The 22,668-nt window shown below is 39.2% G+C and overlaps 1 protein-coding gene across 1 annotated transcript in view; it reads left to right on the top strand.

The window, feature by feature from the left end:
• The first annotated feature begins 3,296 nt into the window (after positions 1 to 3,296).
• The window catches only part of LOC138365888 (uncharacterized), an 84,958-nt gene continuing 65,586 nt past the window's right edge, over positions 3,297 to 22,668 (top strand). Inside the window, exon 1 of the mRNA XM_069326596.1 lies at positions 3,297 to 3,323. Coding sequence (XP_069182697.1) covers positions 3,297 to 3,323 — 27 coding nt within the window. The remainder of the gene's footprint in view (positions 3,324 to 22,668) is intronic.

Below are 22,668 nucleotides of genomic sequence, written 5' to 3'. Positions count from 1 at the left end.
CCTTGCGGTTTCGGCACCAAGATGCAGGGTGAGGCCCAAGGGGACTCACAAGGGGTGGCCAGCCCATGATCCAGGAGGTACTGTATTTCAGCACACATAACTTCCTTTTTGCTCGGCCTGATTCGGTAGAAAGGTTGACGAATCGGCCGGGTGTCAGGGAGTAGCTGGATGTCGTGCTGAACCACATTACACTCCTGTGGATCATCGCTGAACAACTTCTGATGTTCCTTGAAGGTTCTGATGAGAGGAGCACTATTACTGTCCTGCAAATAGGTATGAAGATCATTAAGGATTTCCGAGTTGGAAGACACTGACTCTATGGTTAGTGCTTTCGGGAGGAGAAGCAGGGAAGGTCTCACTGTGGAGGTATGGACCTTTAAAGGTGGATAATGATACCAACACAGTTGGGGGAGTACCTTGATACTGCTTCAGGAGGTTGACGTGGCACAACTGGGTCCTCCGCCGCCTATCTGGAGTCTCAAGAACGTAGTTGTGGTTGTTTCTGCACTCCTTGATGCGGTAGGGTCCTGAAAACTTGTTTTGCAATGGAGAACCTGGGATAGGAAAATATGCCAACACGAAGTCTCCTAGTTTAAATATCCTTTGTTTGCTGCGTTGGTCAAAATGAGTCTTCATCCTCTCCTGAGCTTTCAGTAGATTGTCATTAGCAAATTTACGTACTCTCTCTAGAATGTGTTTTAAGTTTTGAAGAAACTGGGGCACATTCTGAAGGTCACTGAAGCTGGCATTATGTAGAGAGTCTTTGAAAGCTTTGAGAGGAGTACGGCCCTTACGTCCGTAGAGCATCTCATAAGGAGATACTCCTAGAGACTCATTGGGGAGACTTCTGAAAATGCAAATAATGAGGTCAAGTTGTTTATCCCGGTCCTTCTAGGTTTCATTGCAAAATTTCTTTAGGCGTGCTTTAACAGTCTGATGACTACGTTCAAGAGAACCCTGTGAAGCAGGATGATAGGGGCTGGACAGTACCTGTGTGATGTTGAACTCTTCCAGTGTCTTCTTTAAGAGATCACTGGTGAAGTTGGTGCCACAGTCACTTTGAACCTCTCTTGGAAATCCATACTGGGTGAAGATCTTCATTAGCTGTTTCACCACAGTAGCAGCCGTAATGCTCTTTACTGGAACTGCTATGGGGAATCTGGTGGTAGGACACAGGATAGTTAGTATATAGGCGTTGCCAGAACTGGTCCGGGGTAAAGGACCAACACAGTCTATGATGAGTCTGTGGAAAGGTTCCGCAGGCACCTGGATAGGAGTCAATGGAGCCTGGGGAATAGAGATGTTAGGTTTCCCTGCCATCTGACATGTATGACACTGTTGCACGTAACTTTTGACGTCCTTAACCATACCTGGCCAGAAGTAGTCTTGTCTGATTCCGTGGTAGGTTTTGTTAAAGCCATAGTGAGAAAGAGCTCCCTGGGCCAGGTGTAGAATATCGGGCCGTAGGCTGGTGGGAACCACTAGTTGTTCGACATTGGCCCAATCGTCGTCCTCCTTCAGCTTACTGGTTCTGTACCTGCGGTAGAGCAACTGATTCTCTAGGAAGAACCCAGGGATACTGTCAGGTTGAGTCTCAGCCTGGAAGAATAATGGTGTTAATGATAGATCTTCCCTCTGTAACTTACGGAACTCCAAACTAGTAAGATTCGGTGGTAGATTCTGAGGGTCTTGAGGGACAGCGGTAGCAGTAGAGTTAGCTGGTTGCGGGCGTGCAGCTTGGGCACGGGTGATCACCAAAATCGGAGGAGAAACTTCATCACTTTCTTGGACCTCTGCTGAAACATACTTAAAGATGGGATTGTCCACAACAGAGTTACACAGCCTGGGGTTTGTCCATGATGATCAGGTTTGACGGTTGCAGATCTTCTGCCAAGTCGTTGCCCAGGAGAAGTTGTACTCCAGACATGGGAAAAGGCTTCTCCCTGATGGCCACTTGGACTTCACCGGTCACAAAAGGACAATCCAGGTGGACTCTGGCGAGTGGATACGGAGTGGTAGCAGTGAGGTCAGTGATAAGGACGGTTTCTCCGGTGTAGGTGATGTTAGGCACAGCTGATTTCAATATTATGGACTGAAGAGCCGCTGTGTCCCTCAAGATCTTCAATTTGAAACGTCCCTCCGAATCTGTACCGTTGGTAGAGACAGTTCCAGGATACAGGTGTTTGCTGAAGAGAGAAAGATCATTAACAGGAACACCAACATTCATCACAGGCTTACCGGACTTAGGAGGAGTTGGTTTGGGTTTAGTTGTTTCATTACCTTTGTATTGAGCTTTCCCACATCTATCTATGGTATGTTCATAGAGTTTGCAATACTTACAATACAATTGAGAGCTTGCTTGATCTGTACCTACTTTATCATAACTATACCAAGACTTCTTACTGGAAGGTGGTGATGGTGTAAGCCGGTGGATGAGGCTGTAGGTGTCAGCTGACTTCGCACATTTGATGTAGTCGGTTTCTTCTTTATCTGCTAAATATAAACGGACGGAAGGGGGAACACGTCTCAAGAATTCCTCAACTAGCATGAGGTTCACGAGTTCTGAAAATTTAGAGACACGTGCTGCTTCCAGCCATTTCATGAAATATCTTTTCTTGGTATTCGCAAATTCCTAGAAAGGTGGTGGTATTTGCCTTTAGATGACCACGGAATTTTCGTCTGTAGCTTTCGCTGGAGAGAAGGTATGCGTCCAAAACTGCTTGCTTTTGGGTCTGGTAGTCATTCTCAGACGCTAAGGTACTGAGAGTAACTGCAGCTCTACCTGTGAGATGCACTCTGGGAAGGGTAGAACATTGATCTGCAGGCCAGATAAGTTTTTTAGCTAGGGTCTTAAAAGTGGTGAAAAAGACGTCGATCTCTGTCTCAACGAATTGTGGCATTAACTTACTTGCATGGGAGACATTGAAACTTACGGGAAGATTAGCTGTAGCTTGTTGGCGCTGAGTGTGATGTGTAGCTTCCAACGCGAGTTCTTGTCGCCTTTCTTCGAGAGCACTGCCAGCTTGCTGTTTACTGTACTCCCGTTGGATTTCCAGATCACGTTTTCTTGCTTCAAGCTGTTCTCGCTCACGCTCACGGAGTTGGGCAGCCTCTCGTTCTATTTGTTCTTTCTTTATGGTAGCCTCTCTTTCTTGCTCTTCTTTCCTGATTGCAGCCTCTCTTTCTTGCTCTTCTTGCCTTAGGATCGCCTCTCTTTCTCTCATTTGTAGAGCTTCTTTCTGTTGCTCTCGCTCGAGCGTTGCAAGTTCGAGCTTGAGTTTCATTGTTGCCAGAGCATGTCTATCTGCAATAGAAAAATTTTCGTGAGTTTCAGAGTCAATCTTCCCTTCATCTAGGAGGTGATCCATTATTAAATTGTGCAATTCATTTTTGTTGGCTCCATGGGGAACATCTAGTTGATACTCGTGTGCAAGAGTTTGTAATTCGGTCCTCTTGGCACGACTTAAGGTCCCTATTTCACCTGCTGGATCGATACGAAAAGCTTGGAGACGAAACATGTTGAAAAATAGCAAATAAATGTACAACGAATACTTGTGATATGGTAAGTGTCAGTAACAGCATAACGTGGCAACTGGTAACTATCCTGTGGAATTTAATATTTAACAATTAATGTTAATTTTAGAATGGTAAATGATTAGTCAATCAAAACCGCAGGAAATCTTGTACCCGGTACTCAGTGTAAGAGAATAAGGGCAAGAAAATCCTACTAAATAAATGAAACTGAGTTTCGAAAACAAATGAAACATTTAATTGTTTCAAAAGTAAATAAGGTAGTCCAAGAATGTAGGCATACCTTGCCGAGTCTCTATAGGACAGAAGCAAGGGTTTTCCCACTAAATGAAATATGATACTTACAGAATTAGCGAACTTTGTGCTCTGAAAAAGAAAGCTAATTTCCTACCTAAGTAAATATCATAATCTCTGACCGACGTGTAGGGGTGCGAGTGTCAGCTGGTAACGAGAACTGCTGTTGAGGTCCCAACTCAGCAACGTAGTCCGTGCTAGAGGAACTATGGCTCTCTTTATCCTCCTTCAGTCGGATTGCAGAAGATAGGGTGCTTTGACCCGAAGACAAACCAAAGTACCAGGGTACCCAAAATGATGATCTGTCTGAGATTGAGAAATATCCTAGGGACAAAAGGTGGAAAACACGAGTAATAACACGGAGGGAGAGATGACCAATTAGGAGAATGACTGAGGCCTCCAGTCACCACGTAATCCAAAGTTATCCAACACTCAAAATATGCTACTCTCGGAATGCACAATACACACAGCACCATATAAATATTAAAAGTAATGAAAATATTGAAAAGCAACTGTATCAAAGCCAAGTACGCTTACCACAAATTGATGGTCTGGTACTGGTACCTGAGTGAGGCTCCCGGACAGGCCCCCATTAAATGTGACGGGAAAGTGTTAGAGTGTAGATGTTCGGCAGTCCTCCAATGGCTGGTGTCAATGCCTAGTCACACTTACAAAAAACAAGATAGACTGCTTGCCTGTTTATCTGTGGTAAAGTAAGGGAAGACACGCAACACACATAGTATGAACAATGAAACTTTAATTGATATAGAAAACAAATTATAAACATAGACAATCCCTTGGCTATGTACAGTGCAAATAAACAAGTCAAAAACATATAACATAAATGAAGATTAGGGATGAAGTTACTCTACAATAATATAAATACACAGTGAAAAATAATCAGGTGCTGAGAATATTAGCGCTAGCTGAGAAACATCCAGCTGATACACAGCGTATATCAGTTAGTTGTTCACTGCTTGAGAGCACAAGGATATTCTGACTTCAATGGGTGGTTCAAGCCCAGACATCGACTCAGGTAGAGGGTGCAGGAGTGCAGGTGTGAAGTCGGCGAGTCACCAATCAGGAGCAGGCAGGCTGGGAAGGGTAGTTGGCTGGTTGATGATGAGCCGGCGTGGAGGGAGTGTGGAGGAGGGGGTGAGTCTTGGGTACGTTTGCCTCCTGGTCAAAACGTTTTGTGCTACTGGTAAAAGTATCTTGAAAGTAGCACCTTATTCTTGTATAATATACGTAACTTGATGTAGGGAAGAGCAGGCTCAATCTCTCTTGAAAGAGATTATCGTCACAATATATATATATATATATATATATATATATATATATATATATATATATATATATATATATATATATATATATATATATATATATATATATATATATATATGTCGTACCTAGTAGCCAGAACTCACTTCTCAGCCTACTATTCAAGGCCCGATTTGCCTAATAAGCCAAGTTTTCCTGAATTAATATATTTACTATAATTTTTTTCTTATGAAATGATAAAGCAACCCTTTTCTCTATGTATGAGGTCAATTTTTTTTTATTGGAGTTAAAATTAACGTAGATATATGACCGAACCTAACCAACCCTACCTAACCTAACCTAACCTATATTTATAGGTAAGGTTAGGTTAGGTAGCCAAAAAAAGCTAGGTTAGGTTAGGTTAGGTAGGTTAGGTAGACGAAAAAACATTAATTCATGAAAACTTGGCTTATTAGGCAAATCGGGCCTTGAATAGTAGGCTGAGAAGTGCGTTCTGGCTATTAGGTACGACATATATATATATACATATATATATATATATATGTCGTACTTAGTAGCCAGAACGCACTTCTCAGCCTACTATGCAAGGCCCGATTTGCCTAATAAGCCAAGTTTTCATGAATTAATTGTTTTTCGACTACCTAACCTACCTAACCTAACTTAACCTACCTTTTTCGGCTACCTATCCTAACCTAACCTATAAAGATAGGTTAGGTTAGGTTAGGTAGGGTTGGTTAGGTTCGGTCATATATCTATGGTAATTTTAACTCCAATAAAAAAAATTGACCTCATACATAATGAAATGGGTAGCTTTATTACTTCATAAGAAAAAAAAAATAGAGAAAATATATAAATTCATGAATACTTGGCTTATTAGGCAAATCGGGCCTTGCATAGTAGGCTGAGAAGTGCGTTCTGGCTACTAGGTACAACATATATATATATATATATATATATATATATATATATATATATATATATATATATATATATATATATATATATATATATATATATATATATATATATATATATATATATATATATATGTCGTACCTAGTAGCCAGAACTCACTTTTCAGCCTACAATGCAAGGCCCGATTTGCCTAATAAGCCAAGTTTTCATGAATTAATATATTTTCTCTAATTATTTTCTTATGAAATGATAAAGCAACCCATATCATTATGTAAGAGGTCAATTTTTTTTTATTGGAGTTAAAATTAACGTAGATATATGACCGAACCTAACCAACCCTACCTAACCTAACCTAACCTATCTTTATAGGTTAGGTTTGGTTAGGTAGCCGAAAAAGTTAGGTTAGGTTAGGTTAGGTAGGTTAGGTAGTCGAAAAGCAATTAATTCATGAAAACTTGGCTTATTAGGCAAATCGGGCCTTGCATAGTAGGCTCAGAAGTGAGTTCTGGCTACTAGGTACGACATATATATATATATATACATATATATATATATACGTATATATATATATATATATATATATATATATATATATATATATATATATATATATATATATATATATATATATATATATATATATATATATATATATATACTAACATTAGTATATTTTGGTAGCAGTCTTTCCTGTAGACATATATTATTAAATATGACCGAAAAAGTAAGATTAATAATTCTAACACGAATTTTCTCAATCTTTCGTACATTACGCTTCACTGTTGGAGGTAAATCAAAAATCACTTCTCCAAAATTCATTTTTATTTCTAGTCTGACGCGACACGGGCGCGTTTCGTAAAACTTATTACATTTTCAAAGACTTCACAAATACACAACTGATTAGAACTTTCGTTTCCCTGATTTTATATCTACATTTGAGTGAGGTGGGAAGGGTGATGTGGCATTACATTTGAGTGAGGTGGGAAGGGTGATGTGGCATTAACACAAGACAGAACACTAGGGGATATTAATAGGGTATTAAAAGTATCAACACAAGACAGAACAGAAACAATGGGTATTGAATAGAAGTGTTTGTAGAAAGCCTATTGGTCCATATTTCTTGATGCTTCTATATTGGAGCGGAGTCTTGAGGTGGGTAGAATATAGTTGTGCAATAATTGGCTGTTGATTGCTGGTGTTGACTTCTTGATGTGTAGTGCCTCGCAAACGTCAAGCCGCCTGCTATCGCTGTATCTATCGATGATTTCTGTGTTGTTTACTAGGATTTCTCTGGCGATGGTTTGGTTATGGGAAGAGATTATATGTTCCTTAATGGAGCCCTGTTGTTTATGCATCGTTAAACGCCTAGAAAGAGATGTTGTTGTCTTGCCTATATACTGGGTTTTTTGGAGCTTACAGTCCCCAAGTGGGCATTTGAAGGCATAGACGACGTTAGTCTCTTTTAAAGCGTTCTGTTTTGTGTCTGGAGAGTTTCTCATGAGTAGGCTGGCCGTTTTTCTGGTTTTATAGTAAATCGTCAGTTGTATCCTCTGATTTTTGTCTGTAGGGATAACGTTTCTATTAACAATATCTTTCAGGACCCTTTCCTCTGTTTTATGAGCTGTGGAAAAGAAGTTCCTGTAAAATAGTCTAATAGGGGGTATAGGTGTTGTGTTAGCTGTCTCTTCGGAGGTTGCGTGGCTTTTCACTTTCCTTCTTATGATGTCTTCGATGAAACCATTGGAGAAGCCGTTATTGACTAGGACCTGCCTTACCCTACAGAGTTCTTCGTCGACTTGCTTCCATTCTGAGCTGTGGCTGAGAGCACGGTCGACGTATGCGTTAACAACACTCCTCTTGTACCTGTCAGGGCAGTCGCTGTTGGCATTTAGGCACATTCCTATGTTTGTTTCCTTTGTGTAGACTGCAGTGTGGAAACCTCCGCCCTTTTCCATGACTGTTACATCTAGAAAAGGCAGCTTCCCATCCTTTTCCGTCTCGTAAGTGAAACGCAGCACGGAACTCTGCTCAAATGCCTCCTTCAGCTCCTGCAGATGTCTGACATCAGGTACCTGTGTAAAAATGTCGTCAACATACCTGCAGTATATGGCCGGTTTCAAGTTCATGTCGACTAAGACTTTTTGCTCGATGGTACCCATGTAGAAGTTTGCAAACAGGACACCTAGGGGAGAACCCATGGCGACCCCATCTACTTGCTTATACATGTGCCCATCCGGGCTCAAGAAGGGTGCCTCTTTAGTACAAGCATGGAGTAGTTTCCTCAGAATACGTTCTGGCATGTCAAGAGGAGTACAGGCTGGATCACGATACACTCTGTCGGCTATCATTCCGATTGTCTCGTCCACAGGTACGTTGGTAAACAGCGATTCTACGTCCAACGAGGCTCTTATCCCTGTGGCCCGTGCGCCCCGCAGTAAGTCCACAAATTCCTTTGGAGACTTCAGGCTGAAGGCGCAAGGAACATAAGGAGTCAGCAGGCCGTTGAGTCGCTTCGCCAGTCTGTACGTGGGTGTGGGTATCTGGCTAATGATTGGCCGAAGTGGGTTTCCAGGCTTGTTCGTCTTGACATTTCCATACGCATATCCAGGTTTATATTCCCCAATGATCTTTGGCAGGTGGAGTCCGGATTTCTTGGCGTTCACAGTTTCGATCAGTTTGTTGACCTTTGCTTTTAATTCGGCTGTAGTGTCCTTCGTTACCCTTTGGAACTTAGTTTGGTCAGAGAGTATGATGTTCATTCACTACCAGAAGGTCACTACCAAAGATACCTTACAAGCAGAACTTATTGCAGAAGGAGGAAAGAATCGAGGCAACTACAGAAGCACCATACTGACCCCTGAGGCTAAAGCTGCAGCTAAAAGCCTTCGTGAGAACAAGGAGATAGTTGTCAGGAGAGGTGACAAGTCGCCAATATATGTCATTCTTAAAAAAGACGAATATCTGGCGAAAATGAACATCATACTCTCTGACCAAACTAAGTTCCAAAGGGTAACGAAGGACGACTTATATATATATATATATATATATATATATATATATATATATATATATATATATATATATATATATATATATATATATATATATATATATATATATAGGAAGGAACTGGGTTCTAGGCTCATTGAAACAACAAGGTACCCAAGAGCTGCAAGCTATCTTTTCCATCGCCTCAGTGTGGCGATACAGAGGGGAAATGCGCACTGCATCCAGGGTTCCTGCCAGCCATCTGAGGAGCTGGAGGAACTCGACAACCTATGATAACTATCTTTGTAACCCATATGTAACTCCTTTTTTTTAAACAAAGTTCAAATAAAGTAAATATATGTGTACATACAAAAGAATGGGGGTGGTAGGAGAAGATAATATTAGTGTTCAGTGAGAAACCACAAGGTCTCCTCTGAATACTTTTTATTTTCTTCTCCGAGGCTATGGGTCCCCACATTGGCACCAGAGGTGGTACCCTCACTATATATTAATTATATATATATATATTTACAGTCTCCGTGGTGTAGTGGTAAGACACTCGCCTGGCGTTCCGCGAGCGCTATGTCATGGCTTCGTATCCTGGCCGGGGAGGATTTACTGGGCGCAATTCCTTAACTGTAGCCTCTGTTTAACGCAACAGTAAAATGTGTACTTGGATGAAAAAACGATTCTTCGCGGCAGGGGATCGTATTCCAGGGACCTGCCCGAAACGCTACGCGTACTAGTGGCTGTACAAGAATGTAACAACTCTTGTATATATCTAAAAAAAAAAAAAAAAAAAAAAAATATATATATATATATATATATATATATATATATATATATATATATTTATATATATATACATACATAAATATATATATATATATATATATATATATATATATATATATATATATATATGTCGTACCTAGTAGCCAGAACTCACTTCTCAGCCTACTATGCAAGGCCCGATTTGCCTAATAAGCCAAGTTTTCCTGAAATATATTTTCTCTATTTTTTTTCTTATGAAATGATAAAGCTTCCCATTTCATTATGTATGAGGTCAATTATTTTTTATTGGAGTTAAAATTAACGTAGATATATGACCGAACCTAACCAACCCTACCTAACCTAACCTAACCTATCTAAATATGTTAGGTTAGGTTAGGTAGCCGAAAAAGTTAGGTTAGGTTAGGTTAGGTAGGTTAGGTAGTCGAAAAACAATTAATTCATGAAAACTTGGCTTATTAGGCAAATCGGGCCTTGCATAGTAGGCTGAAAAGTGCGTTCTGGCTACTAGGTACGACATATATATATATATATATATATATATATATGTCGTACCTAGTAGCCAGAACTCACTTCTCAGCCTACTATTCAAGGCCCGATTTGCCTAATAAGCCAAGTTTTCATGAATTAATGTTTTTTCGTCTACCTAACCTACCTAACCTAACCTAACCTAGCTTTTTTTGGCTACCTAACCTAACCTTACCTATATATATAGGTTAGGTTAGGTTAGGTAGGGTTGGTTAGGTTCGGTCATATATCTACGTTAATTTTAACTCCAATAAAAAAAAATTGACCTCATACATAGTGAAAAGGGTAGCTTTATCATTTCATAAGAAAAAAATTATAGTAAATATATTAATTCAGGAAAACTTGGCTTATTAGGCAAATCAGGCCTTGAATAGTAGGCTGAGAAGTGAGTTCTGGCTACTAGGTACGACATATATATATATATATATATATATATGTCGTACCTAGTAGCCAGAACGCACTTCTCAGCCTACAATGCAAGGCCCGATTTGCCTAATAAGCCAAGTTTTCCTGAATTAATATATTTTCACTAATTTTTTTCTTATGAAATGATAAAGCTACCCATTTCATTATGTATGAGGTCAATTTGTTTTTATTGGAGTTAAAATTAACGTAGATATATGACCGAACCTAACCAACCCTACCTAACCTAACCTAACCTATCTTTATAGGTTAGGCAACCCGTTCTCACACAAGACAGCACATATATGACCTAATGCTTAAAGTCAATATGTTGAATATGACTTAGTAAATATGTGATATATTCCCAGTTACTTTTTTTCCAAAACCCAAACTCTTCCTCACGTACCAATTTACGTCTCACAGTATCCATCCGTCAACCTAGAGAGCAGAATAGTCGTGATTGGTTCAATTATAAGGAAAATTGTAGTTTTCAGATCCCACATGGGTTGTGAAATTTACCTACTATTGTCCATGCTCTTAGAATATTACAGATCAGCTACTTCCTATTGAAGGCTCGTAGTTTTGTTTTGAGAAATATTAGTTGTTCTTAGTAAATTATAATAAGCACTAAAAATTATTACATAGAATAACAGTCCTTCGTCAATCAATATTATATACCATAGTTTGTGCTTTACAAATCTTTAAAGGATGTTTTGTAGGAACGCTAACAGAAAACGATGGTACGTTGGAATGTCAATGGGGTAAACTACTGCAAACAGGATATTATTGTGTCTACTATACCAACTATAGCTAGGATGGGTATATTGTCCACTACCACCTGTTAGGTGGGTAAGGGGTCCAATACCACCCACAGGATGGGTATGAGGGTCACATCCACCCACAGGATGAGTATGGGGACCACATCCACCCACAGGAAGGGTATGGGGTCCAATACCACCCACAGGAAGAGTATGGCGTCCACTACAACCCACAGGATGGGTATGGGGCTCCAACCACCCATAGAATGAGTATGGGGCTCCACCCACCCATAGAATGGGTATGGGGTCCAATAACACCCACTGGATGTGCATGGCGTCCATTGTTGCGCGTCGATCTCGAAAACCGCAGCATTCATCTCAGAACCATGCCTATTTCACGCAGATTTCTTAATAAACGTAAGAGTTTTATATGTCACAAGAAAGATAGAAATATAAGCTTCATTCTAAATACCTTACCATGGGTATATTTAAATTTAAAGCGAAGATACGTGTATTTTTATAATAGCCGAGCTCCGACCCCGGACAGATCGATCGACCGAGCAACTCTTTATTTATTTATTTATTTATTTATTTTTGCATATACAAGAATGTACATTGGGAATGTGAGGATACATAATATGGTAATTACAGTCTTGTAAAGCCACTAGCACGCGCAGCGTTTCGGGCAGGTCCTTAATCTAAGAAAATTTTAAGAAGGTAAATGCTTGCAAAATTTTTAGACAAAAAAATGATAACAGTTACGTAGAATGAAAAAAATAAGATGAGAGAAAATTGTAGGTACAGTATATTAAAGCACATAGGTAACTAAGATTGATTGCAATGACAGCTTGAATGGTAGTTGACAAAAATTGGTAGGCACAATACAGCAGAAACAATATAATATTGATTGCAATGATAGCTTGAATGGTAGTTGACAAAAATTGGTAGTCACAATCCAGCATATGGCTAGCACATAAAAGAAGACAGCAATGAGCACAATGATAAGGTTGTTTGATACTACATAAAAATTAGGAGATTGGGTAACACTAGGTACAGAGCAAATTTAAAGCTCAGTGTAGGAAACTAAGAAGATGAAATTAGGTACTTTTTGGTTTTGCTTTTAAATAAGGCAAAAGTTTTACAGTTTTTCAATTCACTAGGGAGTGAGTTCCATAGACTAGGTCCCTTAATTTGCATAGAGTGTTTACACAGATTAAGTTTGACCCTGGGGATATCAAAGAGATATTTATTTCTGGTGTGGTGATAATGGGTCCTATTACATCTGTCCAGGGAGAGTTTCAGAGCATGGTCTGCATTTAAGAACAGGGTTTTGTAAGTGTAGTTGATACAAGAGAATGTGTGGAGGGAGTTAATATTTAGCAAGTTTGGGGATTTAAACAAGGGAGCTGAGTGTTGTCTGAAAGCAGCGTTAATTATTATTCTGATAGCAGATTTTTGCTGTGTGATGATGGGCTTAAGGTGGTTTGCAGTGGTAGACCCCCATGCACAGATACCATAATTAAGATAGGGGTAGATTAGTGCATAATATAGTGAGAGGAGAGCAGAGTTAGGAACATAATATCTGATTTTGGAGAGTATACCAACTGTCTTAGAGACTTTCTTAGTTATGTGTTGAATGTGGGTGCTGTAGTTGAGTCTCTTGTCTAGGAATAGGCCAAGAAACTTGCCATCATTTTTATTACTGATGTTAATGTTGTCTATCTGTAGCTGAATTGCATTTGATGATTTGCTTTCTCTCAGAACAATGTTTATTTCACGTGAATTCGTTAATAAACATATATGTTTTATATGTCTCAAGAAAGGCAGACATATAAGCTTCACTTTAAACACTTTACCATAGACATATTTAAAGTTCTAATGAAGATACATGTATTTTAAAAATTACGGAGCTCCCACCCCGTACATACTGAACGACAGAGCAACTCTCTCTCAGATCAATGTTTATTTCACGTAAATTCGTTAATAAACACAAATGTTTTATATGTCTTAAGCAAGATAGAAATAAGAGCTTCATTTTCAATACATTAAAATAGACATATATATAGCTCAAGTGAAGATACATATGTTTTTATAGTAGCGCTCAGTAGCTTGTCGGGCATGGAGTGCAGACGCCTACGCACTTGCCGATATATTGTATAATTAACAAAGATACGCTAATAAAGCCTAAAATCTTATATGCCTCCAGAAAGACCGAGATATGAACATTATTATGATTGCACCAAATGAAATATATCATGTTCGAGAACAAAGATATATCAATTTTAAATTAAGTTTCGACTCTTGCTCGGGCGAGAGAGATGAGGCGACTCTCGCCCCATCTATTGGGGATTCTGTCCACTAAAGACCCAAAGCTACTCAAACACTCCTAGCATTATTTAGGTAATGAAGTAATATGGTATATATACTCACTATAATGTGGGTGTTGAATGCAGAACATGAGAAAACATATTTACTCCAAACTAATATAATTTCATTATGAAATAAGTAAATAAGTAGCATCAAAGGAAGTCGACGGTCCAAGCGTCAATGTTGTGGAGCGACTTATCCAAGATATATCGTTGTTTGGAAAGTGTGTGTTGGCATATCCAGTTGTCGCACTTCTCTGCACAAATTATCACAAATTTAAATTATAATGTTAACAAGTAGAATACATATTTTTAATAAAATCTAACATAACTAGCCAGAAAACATTTAACATTTATTAAAAATATATGTTTGGAAGTTAAATCGACTTCATAGGACAATAGTTTTGTTATATTACAAAAAAAAAAATATATATATTCGTTATTCGTTGACATGCGTTCGTTACCTAAACTACCATGTACTGTACTTATGTAAAATCTCCCATGTCTCTTCGCTCATCTCACCAAACCCTACAGGCTCTGTGATATATTGTTTAATTAATTGAGATTCACAAATAAAGCTTATAATTGTATATGTTATCAAAAAGGCAGAGCTTAGTTTAGTTCACTTATTATGCACCCCATACCCATCCTATGGGCGATAGTGGAGTGTTACAGAGGCACATAATGGGCTCAGGGACTGAGCCCCACAATTCATATAGCCAAGCAAGTTATAATCTTGATAAGCTAGTTACAAAAGTCAATGCACATTGTCACATCAACAATGGGCTCGAGACCGACCACAAGTACAGTTTATAATTTAAGCAACTGACATATATGGAGGGCTAGTGACACAATTGATATGTTTATCCTACACATAACCTCCTCTCCCCCTTCAAATGGGCAGCGGTGGATAGGTTACAATCAAGTCGTTTTTTGCGTTTTATTCAGAGATTAGATCTTATTGGGTGAGGAAAGATATTCATATTTTAAAGAAGGCTTCTTGGCTGATGCTCTCCATTGATGGAAAATATACAACCTTTTGAAAATCAATGTTAGTTTGATCTAGATATTGTAATTAACGAAAGTATTTATGTCATCAGAAAGGTAGAAATATAGGCTACATTTAAAATCCTTTGTCATAAATATAACTGAAGTGAAAACGAAGATATATGCGTTTTGATAGTTACTTGATGGCTAGCTCTGAGAGTGTGAAGCCCTGCACACCAGCCAATAAATTGTATAATTAGTTTCCATATATTTTAATTAATCTTAAAAATCTATATGTCAGAAGAAAGGAAGATGTAGCCGTTAATGTGACAACATTTAAAAATATATATCTCTTAAGTTAAATAAATAATACCACCTTATCGCCTGTGTCTGGACACATGAAAACTACCTAGGAATCAGTATCCAGCCAGGCGGGGATCACAGGCTTCACAATACTGATAAATTATGTAATGCACTACTTGTGGTCGATCTCGAACCCATTTATGATGTGACGACTTATAGTGAATTTTGTAACTAGCTCATCAAGATTGTAACTTGCTTAGCTAAATGAATTGTGGGGTTCGGTCCATTCATTTTCTTTCTTTATTATGCACCCCATAATACCCATTCCGTGGGCGGTGATGTAAAGGATTACAGAGGCACATAATCGGTTCAGGAACTGAACCCTCTAGTTCATTTAGCTAAGCAAATAACAATCTTTTGACGCTATTTACAAAATTATTAATGTACACATACATGTACATATACATACTTATACATATATACATACACATACATATTTAATCAACCAAACAAATACACACATCAGTAATCTTTTGTCACAAGTAATTCAACAAAAGGCTCACAACAGTCACTATAAAAGGCACTTTACGTCTATGAGGAGTCGCAGTTACTAGTCTTGCTCCACACCCACCCAACTGGGCGGCAGCTTTTCAGTCATTTGCTGCATACTTACCCAACTGGGCGGCAGCTTTACAGTCATGTGCTGCACACATACCCAACTGAGTGGCAGCTTTACAGTCATGTGCTCCACACCCACCCAACTGGACGGCAGCTTTACAGTCATTTGCTGCATACTTACCCAACTAGGCGGCAGCTTTACAGTCATGTGCTGCACACATACCCAACTGGGTGGCAGCTTTACAGTCATGTGCTCCACACCCACCCAACTGGGCGGCAGCTTTACAGTCATTTGCTGCATACTTACCCAACTGGGCGGCAGCTTTACAGTCATGTGCTGCACACATACCCAACTGGGTGGCAGCTTTACAGTCATGTGCTCCACACCCACCCAACTGGGCGGCAGCTTTACAGTCATGTGCATGCATTACCTACAGTAAGCAAATTTTGGATACTTCGCTAAGATTTCGGGCAGCACATCATTATGAATGAAGTACTTATACACATTTCATGGACACTATTGATGTTGTTATCTTTAAATTCCGCGATTTTTTCGCATTCCATTATATAATGACGCAAAGTATGCGAATAGTTCTGCTGACAGAGTTTACATTTAGTCAAATGTAAATCAGCAGATGTTACAAACTCCCAGAGGTACTTGTAGCCGAGCCTAAGCCTAGCAGTGGTAACATCTAGAAGTCTGAGTATCTAGTGGGCCATTTTTGGTAAGCAGAACTGGCGCTGTGGGATGAACCAAACGTCGAGTTAAGGGGCCTAAATGAATGCTCATTCATATATGGCCCACTAGATGCATTCGGAGACCAATATGGGGAGGAATCCACAGGAGACAAACTCTGACTCCATCATTGATTATTTCACTATATCTGTGTCTAGCTTCAGAGATAAGCACGTCACAGTTATGCCTTGGGAAGCTGAGGGCAGTCAAGGATGACAAGGAGTCACTTACAATTAGCGTGTCAACTTTGGATTCATATACGCGCTCTAGTGCAAGGATTATGGCAACCAATTCTGCTTGAAGAGTGGAGGCCCAGTTACTTAGACGCGCTCCACTCATGGGAGATGGAACCATCTCTCCCTGTCACAACAACTGCACTTCCAGCTGCACCATAGGACTGATGCAAGGATCCATCAGTGTAAATAATTTGGGAAAGAGAGCGCTCTCTGACTAAAGCATCAATTTGGCTTAAGGCATTGTACTTTGCTTCTTGTCGAAGCAAGGACTGTTCTTTAATCAGCTTTTTGGGTGGGAAAGAGGGGACAGTAATTTGGAAAGGAGTGATCTCCCATGGGGCAGGAAAGTGTTGTTGTTGTCTCTCTTGGTAGGGGTGATGAAAGTTATACTTTCTGAGCACATTGGCAGTTACGGTAACCCATTTGGAGGGATGCTGATCTTCAAGGAAGAAGGCTTATATATACATACACATACATATTTAATCACCCACACAAATACACACATCAGTAATCTTTTGTGTCACAAGTAATTCAACAAGAGGCTCACAATAGTCACTATAAAAGGCACTTTACATCTATGAGGAGTCGCACAGTTACTAGTCTAATTGCTCCACACCCACCCAACTGGGCGGCAGCTTTACAGTCATGTGCTCCACACCCACCCAACTGGGCGGCAGCTTTACAGTCATGTGCTGCATACATACCCAACTGGGCAGCAGCTTTACAGTCATGTGCATGCATTACCTACAGTAAGCAAATTTTGGATACTTCGCTAAGATTTCGGGCAGCACATCATTATGAATGAAGTACTTATACACATTTCATGGACACTATTGATGTTGTTATCTTTAAATTCCGCGATTTTTTCACATTCCATTATATAATGACGCAAAGTATGCGAATAGTTCTGCTGACAGAGTTTACATTTAGTCAAATCTACATCGTCAGATGTTACAAATTCCCAGAGGTACTTGGAGCTGAGCCTAAACCTAGCAGTGGTAACATCTAGAAGTCTGCTAACATTATTGGATGACCCATAGACGTGCGATTCATCAAAGTTTACACAATATTGTGAAATTGAGTGTCAGTGTAGCAACACAAATTGGTAAATCATAAATATTGTAAGTTAAGAATCTGATGCATGTGTGTGTGTTTTGGTTATACCCTTGGTAAGCGAGAGTGGCAGGTAACCTATGACCCTCTGCGGTCAACGTGGGGGGGCGAGGGAGGGTGGGAGAGTCAAATCCACCCTCCAACATCTGGGCATAGTACCAGCAGCCTCCACAACACTCCATCAACCTCCAACTGATGCTTGTAGATGCTTCATCTAACCTCACCTATGTCACACATTAACCTACAGTTCCTGTGATATTTAAACTCCTCATCACAGTGGCGTCTCACAAATATATACTGTATTGGATTTTGTCCCGAAATAGCTATATGCTGACTGGACGTGTATGTATGTATGTATGTATGTATGTATGTATGTATGTATGTATGTATGTATGTATGTATGTATGTATGTATGTATGTATGTATGTATGTATGAATGTATGTATGTATGTATGTATGTATGTATGTATGTATGTATGTATGTATGTATGTATGTATGTATGTATGTATGTATGTATGTGTGTGTGTGTGTATGTATGTATTCCCAATCACGTTAAAGACTCCTCTCTATCATCCAATTAAAGAGTTAGTTTAGTTCATTTATTATGCACCCCATACATATCTTGTGGGCGGTAGTGGAAAGGGTTACAGAGGCACATAATGGGCTCAGGGACTGAACCCCACAATTCATTTAGCTAAGCAAGTTACAATCTTGATGAGCTAGTTACAAAATTCAATATAAGTCGTCACATTAACAATGGGTTCGAGATCGACCTCAAGTACAGGTTCTAAATTAAGCAACTGACATATGTTAAGCATATGACATACTCTGTTCAATGTGTTAATCAGTGCACTTTTAAACTTAGTAACTAGAAGGTCCAGCGAACACATCATTAGCTATGTGGATGATATACTGATCCACACCAATGGGTATACCAACACCCAAAATGTTCTGAACTCTGTATTGTACACATGTCAGGAACTATGCTTAGTCATCTCAGTAGAGAAAACAAAGATCCTGAACCGACGCCCACCCAGACGGGGTGGGGCCGTTCGCAAAATGCAGTTGGATGATAGCTCTCTGCTCGACTATGTTACCAGATACAAATACCTTGGTCTTGAGGTTCTACTGTACCGCAATGTTTTAGCCAGACTGGGTCGCCAATGTAGAGAGAGGCTCCGTGCTCTCAAGGCTGTGGCAGGCAAACACAACTGTACTGTACAGTGTTATATATTTATTTCAGTTTGAACAATTTTTAACATTAAAGGATACCTGGTTGATACCTGGTTGATGGGGTTCTGGGAGTTCTTCTACTCCCCAAGCCCGGCCGGAGGCCAGGCTTGACTTGTGAGAGTTTGGTCCACTAGGCTGTTGCTTGGAGCGGCCCGCAGGCCCACATACCCACCACAGCCCGGTTGGTCCGGCACTCCTTCGAGGAATAAATCTAGTTTCCTCTTGAAAATGTCCACGGTTGTTCCGGCAATATTTCTTATGCTTGCTGGGAGGACGTTAAACAACCGCGGACCTCTGATGTTTATACAGTGTTCTCTGATTGTGCCTATGGCACCTCTACTCTTCACTGGTTCTATTCTACATTTTCTTCCATATCGTTCACTCCAGTACATTGTTATTTTACTGTGTAGATTTGGTACTTGGCCCTCCAGTATCTTCCAGGTGTATATTATTTGATATTTCTCTCGTCTTCTTTCTAGTGAGTACATTTGGAGGGCTTTGAGACGATCCCAATAATTTAGGTGCTTTATTGCGTCTATGCGTGCCGTATATATTCTCTGTATTCCCTCTATTTCAGCAATCTCTCCTGCTCTGAAGGGGGAAGTGAGTACTGAGCAGTACTCAAGACGGGACAACACAAGTGACCTGAAGAGTACAACCATTGTGATGGGATCCCTGGATTTGAAAGTTCTCTTAATCCATCCTATCATTTTTCTGGCTGTCGCAATATTTGCTTGGTTATGCTCCTTAAACGTTAGGTCGTCAGACATTATTATTCCCAAATCCTTTACATGCCGTTTTCCTACTATGGGTACATTTGATTGTGTTTTGTACTCTGTATTATGTTTAAGGTCCTCATTTTTACCGTACCTGACTACCTGGAATTTATCACCGTTAAACATCATGTTATTTTCTGATGCCCAGTCGAAAACTTTATTAATATCAGCTTGAAGTTTTTCAATGTCCTCAGCCGAGGTAATTTTCATACTGATTTTTGTGTCAAATCCTTTAATTAAATCCTTTAAAAAGGATAAATCCTTTAATTGGTTGAAATTGGTTTTAACATTCGAAATCTAATTTGTTGATGTTAAATAATATAATATGTTGATGTTGATAATATAAGGTTCAAATTTATTAAGATACATACTTTAAAAACTATTTCTATTTGATACCAACAGTATCACGTTAAGAGAAGCGCCTCGCCTTGCTAACCCAAGTATAAAATATATAAAGAAACGGTGCAACTGTACTGGTATCTGCGGTACAAATATATGTCCCTATTTAAAGAAAAAATAGACTGCACCAATCACTGCCACTCCTCACACCAATGCAACAGTAAGGAGAGTGATAACAGTGCTTCACATTTGACAATGTTAAATTATTTAACAGATGACGAGATAATGAACATTGGAACAAATGTACAGCTCTCTGACCTTCATATAAAATCTGCACGTGACCTCATCAAACAAACTGTGCCAAGCGTAGAAGGCCTTCATGACCCAGCGTTGTAGCGGGACCTCTCCTGGCCAGTTACAATTGGTGAATTTATTCAAATTATCCAAGTTGATGGTTGTCACTGGGTCACCGTTTCCAACATTTGAGAAACTGGACAAATTAACATATACGACACCAGGCATAAATTACCATCCAAATCTACTGAAGTTATCTTGTGTGCTCTTGCTAATTGCCAGGATGATAAGCTGATATGCAATATAATGAATGTCAGAAGACACAGGGACTCAAGTATGAGTGGGGTATATGCTGTGTTGTTTGCTGCATCACTTGCAAGTGGTGTAGATCCGGTGAACCTCGTATGATGTGCAGAATGAGACAACATCTTCAAGAGAACTTTAAAGGAAAGTGTCTCACCTCATTCCCTGCAGCTCAGACACTGAGAAGAAAACGAATCATCCGGTCATGCTCGATGGAAGTGTACTGCATTTGCAGAAAGTCAAATGATTTGAAGCTGATGGTATACTGTGACCGTTGCAATATTTGGCACCATGAATCATGTGTAGGTGTTACAGAATGTAATGATGTTTCGTGGATTTGTTTCTTGTGCGCTAGCAAGTTGTGAATTATAATTTAAAATACTTAATTAATACATTATTATTACTATTATTATTATTATTATTATTATTATTATTATTATTATTATTATTATTATTATTATTATTATAACCTTACCAAATGCTTTGCTGAATCAAATAATGTTATTACTTTCAATGTGTTACAATAGCATAATTAAGTGCTGCAAGTGTCAGGTCTTTTATATAGTCGGTATTTGTTATATTCTGTACTCTTTTTATGTTATTTAAATTTCAAATAGAAATAGTTTTTAAAGTATGTATCTTAATAAATTTGAACCTTATATTATTTAACATCAACAAATTAGATTTCGAATATTAAAACCAATTTCAACCAATTAAAGGATTTTTCCTTTAATGTTAAAAATTGTTCAAACTGAAATAAATATATAACACTGTACGGTACAGTTGTGTTTAATTATGTTTTGCGATTCCTTTGGAAAAGGTATTTGTGCACCAAGTACTACTAGGTCATTATGAGATATGCTGAATGTTGTCAATATACCATCTGAATACGCTTCATTTTGCGTTAATCATTGAACGTCCTAATGATTAAGGTCCCAAAAAGGACTTAAACAGACCTCAGTGGATATTTTTACTCTCCCTCTCTCTCTCTCTCTTTCAGAGCATCCCTTTATGTGTTGTATGTGGGTGCGGAAGTTCAGTCTCTTGTCTATGTATAGGTGAAGGAACTTTCCATAATTGTTATTGCTAATGTTTACTTGTAATACTGGGTATACATTCAGTGTTCTTACCCTCGACGGCGGCGAGAGTAAGCCGCGGTCGTATGGTCTGAAACCCACAAATATTTACAAAGGGGGGGGATAAAATTTCCTCTTCAAGCACGCGCACACAAATGAACTATGTTACTTAACTGGAAACACTCGTACAACATAATTTACACGATTTTTCAGGATTATTATACTTCTTACCAGTATATATACAGTATAGTACCTAGGAGGTTCTCTTCAATGATATCTAAGATAATTAAAAGAACCCAAGCAAACTACTGTGGAAATGTGCAGGACAAACATATCAATTGTGACACTAGCTCTCCACATATGGCATTTGCTTAATTTAGAAACTGTACTTGTGGTCGATCTCGAACACATGTTGTTGATGTGACGATGTGTTATGAATTTTGTGCCTAGCTCCTCAAGATTGTAACTTGCTTAGATAAATAAATTGTGTGTTCAGTCCCTGAACCCATTATGTGATAAATTAACTAAACTATAGTATGGCGACGAAACCTGAACTGCATAATGTAAATAGGGATTAACCAGAAAAAGATATAGGTGAAGAATAACACCAGGTAACTGTAAAGCTGCCGCCCAGTTGGGTGGGTGTGGAGCACATGACTGTAAAGCTGCCGCCCAGTTGGGTGGGTGTGGAGCACATGACTGTAAAGCTGCCGCCCAGTTGGGTGGGTGTGGAGCAATTAGACTAGTAACTGTGCCACTCCTCATAGATGTAAAGTGCCTTGTATAGTGACTGTT

The sequence above is a fragment of the Procambarus clarkii genome, chromosome 2 (genome assembly GCF_040958095.1).
Source record: "Procambarus clarkii isolate CNS0578487 chromosome 2, FALCON_Pclarkii_2.0, whole genome shotgun sequence".
NCBI classification, from domain to species: Eukaryota; Metazoa; Arthropoda; class Malacostraca; order Decapoda; family Cambaridae; genus Procambarus; species Procambarus clarkii.
This window is presented reverse-complemented; position numbering and strand designations above follow the sequence as displayed.